The sequence below is a fragment of the Bufo bufo genome, chromosome 3 (assembly GCF_905171765.1).
Source record: "Bufo bufo chromosome 3, aBufBuf1.1, whole genome shotgun sequence".
Classification (NCBI taxonomy): domain Eukaryota; kingdom Metazoa; phylum Chordata; class Amphibia; order Anura; family Bufonidae; genus Bufo; species Bufo bufo.
The window spans coordinates 662,842,809-662,851,861 of NC_053391.1; the positions used below are offsets into that span (position 1 = coordinate 662,842,809).

The following is a 9,053-nucleotide window of genomic DNA, read 5'->3' on the forward strand; positions in this document are numbered from 1 at the left end:
AAATGTAAGGGCCGCCATGTTTTTCTACACATGTCTAACGGCTCATGCACACGGCCGTAGTTTTCGTCTGCAGCCAACCCGCAAAAAACGGGGCCGCAGAAGATGCAGACAGTACACCTGTATGCTGTCCGCATCCGTAAGTCCGTTCCGCAGCCCCACAAAAAAATAGAACATGTTCTATTCTTGTCCGTTTTGCAGACAAGGATAGGACATTTCTGCAGGAGAGAAAAAATTAATAAAAAACATGGCGACAAGCATTTGGCCGGGATCCGTGTTTTTCAGACCGCAAAAATGGATACGGTCGTGTGCAGGATCCTTAACTCATAGCGGTAAGATAGGTACTGCATCTACATGGGGTATTTATGAACGAAAAGGAAGTTTCCACTCCGGAAATGCGCTCCAAGACTTCGGACGTATTGACATATTCTTGGAGCCCCCCAGAATATTCACGAGTGTAAAATAAGAGCAGTAGGTAACGGCGGGTATACATACATATGGCGCTGCTGGCTCCCTCGCTGCCGCCATCATTGCCGGCCCTGACTGCTCCACTTCCATCTCCAAAGCTCTGGAGGAAGAAAAGGTGGAACAGAGACATCAGAGAGACAGTCACAAAATCTATCAAATGCTTTATGCTTCTTTTCAAAAGTCCCATTCTTGTGCGGAAATTTTGAGAATTTTAACATTTTTACGCTGGTCTCACCACTATAAAAAAAATAATAATAATAAAAAAAAGAGAGAAGTTGCCTAGCAGAGGGGGTATGACCTCTCGATTCCTGACAGAATTACTTAAATTTAGATCGGAAACTGGCAATATAGCGCAAATCAACCCCCCTGGCTCATAGGTGGAAAGGTTTTGTGTTCTGCTGCTGTTGTGACAAAAAATAGCAAAATGCTGTTCACTTGTGGACATTTACTTTAAAGGGCATCTGTCAGCAGTTCTGTACCTATGACACTGGCTGACCTGTTACATGTGCGCTTGGCAGCTGAAGGCATCTGTGTTGGTCCCATGTTCATATGTGCCCGCATTGCTTAGGAAAATGATATTTTAGGATATGCAAATGAGCCTCTAGGAGCAACGGGGGAGTTTCTGTTGCACCGAAAGGCTCTGCTCTCTCTGGAACTGCCGTGCCCTCTCCACTTTGATTGACAAGGCCATGATTACGTTTTCCCTGTCTGGTCCTGTCAATTAAAGTGGAGAAGACGCGGCAGCTGCAGAGAGAGCAGAGCCTCTGGGTGTAACAGCAACGCTCCCGTCCACTCCACAAGACGGTGCTTCCGCCTACCTAACTCCGACGGCTCTGCTGTCTTCTGGTCCAGAGAGCTTTACAGCGAGTCACCACCTTACTGATTTACATGGACGGTCCGTAAGCGGTGCTGGAATCCTTCCCCCAGTAACGGCGCATGCGTTCTTTACGGAGGGTCATGACTGAGAAAAAGGATTCCAGAACCGACTACTCAGCGCCCAGGCAATTCAGTAAAGTGATGGCTCGCTCTAAAACTCACCCAACCAGAACGTAACAGAGCAGAGCAATGGACGTGATGTAGGTGGAAGGACCATCTTGTGGAGTGGATGGGTTCAGATCTTGATACATAGACCACACAGGTAAACGAAGGATATTTCCAGACTGAAATGAAACCCGTACTTAAAGGAGTTTTACAAGACTTTACTACTGATGACTCGGGACTCCCGCCAATCTGCTGTTTGAGAAGGCAACAGCACTCTCGGCAGCGCTGCAGTCTTCTCGCAGCTTTCCCTAGGCCAGGCATGCTCAACCTGCGGCCCTCCAGCTGTTGCAAAACTACAACTTCCAGCATGCCCTAATAGCTGTAGGCTATACAGGCATGCTGGGAGTTGTAGTTTTGCAACAGCTGGAGGGCCGCAAGTTGGGCATGCCTGCCCTGGGCCATGTGACAACACGTTCATCGGTCACATGGCCTAGGCATAGCTCAACCCCAGTGAAGTGAATGGGACTGAGCTCAGATACCTAGCACAGCCTCTATACAATGGACGGCGCTGTGCTTGGCGAGATGAGAGAAGAACGTGGCGCTAGTGAGAACACTGGTGCCTTCTCAAACAGCTGATCAGCCAGGGTACGCGGTGTCGGACCCCCACCGATCAGATACTGATCACTCCTGGGAGTTTTGCATCCACTCAATCAGGGACGGACTGGCAGTATATCCTAGAGCAGTGTTTCCCAACCAGTGTGCCTCCAGCTGTTGCAAAACTACAACTCCCAGCATGCCCGCACAGCCAAAGCTGGAGGCACACTGGTTGGGAAACACTGTCCTAGAGTATATCCCTCGGTGGGTCAATGACCAGGGGGCCGCCCAAGCCCTCCTCACTGAAGCTGGCCGGGTACATCCCAATTCTTCACCAGCCTGACTGGGTATTTAAGGCACCTTTCCCAATCTCTAGTTAACCATTGAAGGTGTGTCATTCTGTCTAACTACCCACGTACCATAGACAAGCCTCATATTGTCCACTGCCGCCTGCCCTGACCTCGGACTTGTAACACTGAAGAGGGGGCAGCTCTCCCGCAGCCGGCAATGTTGACCCTAATTTCGGACCCCCACAGATCTGATACTGATGACCTACCCGGAGGACAGGTCATCGATATAATAAAACTCAAGCAAGCCTTAATAATTACAGCGGACTCACAGTCCCCTGAAGACAGACACATACCTGGTGAGGTGATCCACCCCTGGAGCTGTGACCACCATCATCAAACTTTCTTTTCTGAGGTTGTCCAGACATTTTTGCTGTAAAAGATGTAAAGGAGTGGAATATTTATGTGCTAAACCGTAGGAGACCCAAAAAGTCTGATATACAATAAATAATATGGAAGCCAATATTACAATGTTCTAAATAGAAATTAAAATGAGTTTTCTGGGAATGAATCCCAGGTGGGTCACCAATAACTGATCGGTCGGGATCCGATGCCCAGCACCCCCGCCGATCAGCTATTTGAATGGGCATTGGGGCTGCGACATCTTCATAGTATACGAGCACAGCGCCGTGCATTGTGTAGTGGCTGTGTCTGGTATTGCAGCCCATGTCCAATTGCTTCAATAGGAAGCTGCACGAAGGCCACATGAGGGATTGACGTGGCGTCACAGGTCGAGGAGGAGGCTGTAGAGCAGGCATGCCCAACCTGCGGCCCTCCAGCTGTTGCAAAACTACAACTTCCAGCATGCACGGATAGCTGTAGGCTGTCCAGGCATCATGGCACTTGTAATTTTGCAACAGCTGGAGGGCCGCAGGTTGGGCATTCCTGTACTAAACAAAGCCAGGCTTTCCCCCCTCTATACCCCCCAGTTATCTCATGTCAGTCATACATACCTGCATGATAATCAGTCAATATAAGATGTAGCGGTAGCCCTTCACGCCTATTTGCATACATTTAAAAAATAATTATGGTGCAAAATTTGGCTCTAATAAAAAGACACTTTTTATGGCTGCACTTAAAGGCTCATAAAATACTGGCATATGGCTGGGATATGGCATCACTTTATGGTCGCGGGGACCACCACCGATACGGAGAATAAGGGGGTCGCAGTGCTTATTTAGATCTGCTGTACAGTAGTGCCCCTCCGCTGAGCAGGAGAAATGGGGCCAGCTGCAGGTCCTTGCATATCCGGGTAGCCAGGAGCATCGCTGTTCAGGGGAAGACCGTAAAACAACCACAGGGCGGCCCCTTCATTCCCAGGATCGGTCAAACCCCATTGTTCAGAAAGTGATAACCCACACTAGCGATAATGGTGCAGAAGGATCGATGGCACTTCGCTCCCTGCTCCCGTGGTGGCACTAGAGTGGAGCAGAACACCTGCTGCCATCTTTCCCTGCAGATTACAGCTGATCGCTGAGGATCCCATAAGCAGCAGACACTCTGTGATCATCTCGTCGGTGGGGGATCCTTGTAATAGAAAATTATAGTCCTAAGCAGACAACCCCTTTAAGGTTTGAGTGTGAAACATTTACATCCAATATGCATAACCTTGGCCTAGGCATGGCTCACTGCCGCGTCAGCCCCATCATGAATGCATCACCGCACCCCACAGGAATCTGGTGGAGTGCCCTTCCACCTGCCCCCCAATAGCCAGTGATGGCTCCTTGGGGCAGGAGGCAGAACAACTACGCAGCCAAGCCCTGACAAAGCAGGCAGCACCCCAGCACTGAGTATATGCGGATCAGTGCTGTGGCCCCTGGCTCTCCTCCATATCGTAAGAGAAGGACAGGCCATAGCAGCTACCACAACACGGGGATACAGGGGTCGCTGACAGAGGTACTGGGATGCTGTAAGGGGAGCAGTCAGCAGCCGGTACAATACATTTCCTGATCACCTGGCAGGACTCAAGATGGCGACCAAAATGGTCACCAATGCGACTTAGAATTGCAAAATGGCGACAAGACTTTGTAGTCTTGTCGCCATTTGTGCCTAGACCCTCCGCTGCTCTGCTTCTTTCACACGAAGAACTGACATGGGACGCGCTGCTGTCAGAGCGTGCCATGTTCTCCTCAACAGCACAGGGGAGAAGGAGGAATGAATATAGTTTATGTCTCCCCCCCAACCCCAGTATTATAAAGTATAATCATTGGTGGCGCAGTGCGCCCCCTCCCCCCCAATATTATAACTATTATAATCATTGGCGACAGTGGCAGTTTCTGATCGGAGCCCCAGCAGTGTAATCACGGGACTCCGATCGGTTACCATGGCAGCCAGGACGCTACTGAAGCCCTGGCTGCCATGGTAATCTCCCTGCTGCTGTGTGTACTATGTACAGGGCAGCAGGGAGAATGTGAAGTCCTATTCACCCTAATAGAGCTCTATCAGGGTGAATAGGACAAGGGATGAAAAGATTTCAGGTTCTAGCCCCTAAGGGGGGAAATAGTTCATAAATAAAAAGTTAAAAAAAAACACCAGAATACTAAAAGTTTAAATCGCCCCTTTTCCCAATTTTACATTTAAAATATACAAACAATAAAAAAAATAAACATATGACATATCGCCATGCCCGAAAAAGTGTGAACTTTTAAAATATTTAAAAATATCTCCTATGCGGTGAACACCGTAACAGAAAAAAAAATAAACAGCGCAATTTGCCGTTTTTCTGTCACCTTGTCCCGACAAAAATTAGGATCGGACTATTCTATAATGGTCCAGACGTTCCATAAAATGCGGAATGCACGCGGCTTTTTTGGTGTTTTATTTTTTTCGCGTGGTATCGAGTATCGCAATACTTTTTTATGGTATCGAAATCGAATCAAAATTTTGGTATCGTGACAACACTAGGTAAGACGTGTCTTTTTTTTTTCTTTAATTATACCGTAATTATATGTATTTTAAATTTAGAGACTAAAAATTTTATTTGGCTCCTACATTTTCCAGGTTAGGAGCCAATGGCTCCTTGTTATTTTTTTTAGTCTGGAGCACTGCCTGGGGTGGGTGGCATGTGCTTGGCACTGGGCAGTAGTGCTTGTTCACTGGTGAGGCCCTGGGACCACCATGGACCGGCTGTTGAGTCCTGAGTTGAAATCCATCTAGCCAGCTCTCACAGGCATCATGTATGTATAATGCCATCACATTAGCGAGGCACATTAAAGAACAGCGCCTGCATCTGAATACTTTTGTAATGACATGAAATTAAAAATCCAACACAGCCAGTGAGTTATTCATTAAAATGTATCTGTATGGCGCCACCTGCTGTTTGTCCCGGTCCTTACTTCTCTGTCCACCTCGGTAACATTGCTAAGGTGGTCGCAAATGCTCAGCCCCATCCTCCCACTGCCACTGGCCATGTCTACTGTTAGAAGCTCCGACAACTACAGGAAGAGAGCTGCAGCAGAAAGGACGTCCTCCCCGAGCTGCCAGGTTGAAAAATATCTAGCAGAGCAATTGAGGCAATGAATGAGATCTCCGGACCCATGTGAGGTGCAGGGCTGGCTCTAGCTTTACTAGAAAGAGATTGTCCTGTATTATATGATGTCTGGATTTCATGTTTACATTGATCATGGACCAACCCCTTTAGTGATGCATCGTTATGTTAGATGCAAATGTTTCCCAACATCTCTCATACCCCAAAAAGCCCCCTATTAAATTTCTATATATGGCACTGCCGCTATCGCAGGGCGTGCTTACAAGCAGAGCAGAGTCCGGCGCTGTACGGACCTGAGCGGTGAGCGCTCATTACCCCTTTCGCTACCAGCTCCGTACACAGCAGCGGGCGTCATGGCTGCGGGTCTCTGCTGTTTCAAACAGCAGAGACTCGCGGCTAATTACTGCGACCGGCAATAATGCTGATCGCGGTAATTAAAGCCTTTAGATGCCGTGATCAAGTGAGATCACAGCATCTAAATGGTGAAAAAACCAAAAGCTTGCGCTTCTGGGCTTCTTACCTGCATCCTCTGTGGCCAATGAGGATGCCAGTAATTGGTTTAAATGCGCTCGGCCTCACCAGAAAGGCTGAGGGCATTGAAGCTGCAATTCTTATTCTGGCCACTAGGTGTCAGACCAACATAAGAAATGAGCAAGTCAGTAATAAATGCGTTCACCTAGGGCTGAAACGATTACTCGATTGAATCGAGTAATTCAACATAAAAAAATCCTTGATGCAAATTTTTTCCATCGAGGATTCGTTTGTGTCATGTAACCACGGAGCGGGAGTGAAGAGCTTGCTATTACTCACCGCTCCGTGGTCACCCACCTGCCCGCACCGCGCTGGATCTTGAAATATCCAGCGCGCGGAGAAGAAGATGGAGGAGCTGTGTTGCGGCGCCCCTACAGGAAAGGTAAGTACTGGCACTGGGGACATGGCTAGGAGGGGGAGATGATAGCACTGGGGGGCACCTGGTGGCACAGATGATGGGGGAAGCTGGTGGCACTGGGGGGCAGCTGTTGGCACTGGGTAGCAGCTGGTGGCACTGGGGAGAAGCTGGTGGCACTGGGGGCAGCTGGTGGCACTGGAGGGCACCTTATGGCACTGGGGGGGGAAGCTGATGGCACTGGGGGGAAGCTGATAGCACTGGGGGAGAAGCTGATGGCACTGGGGGAGAAGCTGATAGCACTGGGGGAGAAGCTGATAGCACTGGGGGAGAAGCTGGTGGCACTGGGAGGGGCAGCTGGTGGCACTGGGAGGGGCAGCTGGTGGCACTGGGGAGCAGCTAGTGGCACTGGGGAACAGCTAGTGGCACTGGGGGACAGCTGATGGCATGGAGGAGGAAGCTGATGGCACTGATGGGGCAGCTGATGGCACTGAGGGGGCAGCTGATGGCACTGATGGGGCAGCTGATGGCACTGATGGGGCAGCTGATGGCACTGAGGGGGGCTGATGAGTTTTTATAAAGAAAAACGTTCTTTTAATTCGTTTTTTTGTTATTAGAGTACTCAATTAATCTTTGGATTAATCGATAGAATACTCGATTACAAAAATAATCGATAGCTGCAGCCCTAATATCACCGCGACCGAAAATGTCCGTACTATTAAAATATAAAAATATTTTTCTAATACGGCGAATGGCGTAACGGAAAAAAGGGTCAAAATGGCCCATTTGGCATTTTTTCATTGCTTCTCTTACCCCCATACAAATGTAATAAAATGTGATCAAAAAGTCACACACACTCCAAAATTGTATAACTAAAAACTACAGATTGTCCTGCAAAAAATGAGCCCCCACACAGCTCGGTAGATATATAACTACAAAAATTATCGGGGTCAGAATATGGTGACGTAAAAAAATAAATGTTTCAAAGTTGAAATTTATTTTGACACTATAAAAACCTATACATATATGGTATCGTTGTAATCGTACTGACCCAGAGAATAAAGGGCATGGGTCTGTGATGCTGCAAACAAAACACCGTGGGAACAAAACCCGTAAAGCAGTGGAGGAATTGCGTTTTTTTTTCCCAATTCTACCCCATTTGGAATTTTTCTTACCGCTTTCCACTACATTTTATGACATTATTAATGGTGGCATTAGAAAGTACAACTTGTCCCGCAAAAAATAAGCCATTTTACAGCTATGTGACCAGAAATATAAAAAAGTTATGGCTCAAGGAAGAAAGGGAGAGGATCCTCCGGTGGGCCCAAGGTCTGACAATGAACACCTAATTAGGGTCCATTCACACGTCCGTGGTGTATATTGCGGATTTGCAATACACCCGGCCGGCACCCCCATAGAACTGCCTATTCTTGTTCGCAATTGAATAGGACATGTTTTATTTTTTTCCGGAGCCGCGTACCGGAAGCACGCTCTGGAAATCTGGATGCGAAAATCTGGGTGCTGTGTGCTCTCCACATCCATTCCGTCCCCATAGAGAATGAATGGGTCCGCACCCGTTCCGCAATTTGCGGGATGGGTGCGGACCCATTATACGGACATGTGAATGGAGCCTTAAACAGGGCCTTTAATGTCCTACAAACACACAGAGGTTGGGCCCTCAGAATCATTTCCTCTGGTGGGCCCAAGGGACTTCCGTCTGAAGCTTCCTCCAAGAGCAGCTCCTTCACCAGATCTCTCCCCCATTGAGAAATGTGTGGGGGGGGGCAAAGGATCTTCCACGTACAGCAGCCAACAACCACCTTGGCTGACACACTAGTAGTTTATACTTTGTCAATCCCAACTCCTGACATGGCTATGTGGATCGAAAAATAAAAAAGTTATGGCTCCGGGAAGGCAGAAAGGAAAAAAAGCAAAAAAAAAACACAAAACTAAAACTGTCTGGGGGGATGGGTATATATAAAAGAGGGACACATGAGGATGGCGTTTTGGAAATTGTAAAACAACTGATGTGAATGGGTGCGGTTTAACCCTTCAATTATCAACAATGGTGTTACATGGGTGCTGTGTGATTGGCGGGTGACAGTTCACATGGCCTGGGTTAACTGCTGCAAAAAAAGGGACTCTTTACAGCAGCACGTTCTGGTAAACTTGGCGCAGCATCCCCCCAAGAGGCTGCCATCTTTGGACAGCCGCCGGAAATACATCTGTGACATGCCCCAAGTGCAATGCCCGGAAACGGGAGGCAAGGTGGCAGATGTCACAGATAACCCGC

The 9,053-nt window shown here is 48.2% G+C and overlaps 1 protein-coding gene across 1 annotated transcript in view; it reads right to left on the reverse strand.

Annotated features, from left to right (window-relative positions):
- The window catches only part of PIWIL4 (piwi like RNA-mediated gene silencing 4), a 323,109-nt gene extending 321,953 nt beyond the window's left edge, over nucleotides 1-1,156 (reverse strand). Inside the window, exons 1-2 of the mRNA XM_040422480.1 lie at nucleotides 1,139-1,156; nucleotides 493-565 (exon numbers count right to left, since the gene is read on the reverse strand). Coding sequence (XP_040278414.1) covers nucleotides 493-565; nucleotides 1,139-1,156 — 91 coding nt within the window. The remainder of the gene's footprint in view (nucleotides 1-492; nucleotides 566-1,138) is intronic.
- Between the last annotated feature and the right edge of the window lie 7,897 nt (nucleotides 1,157-9,053).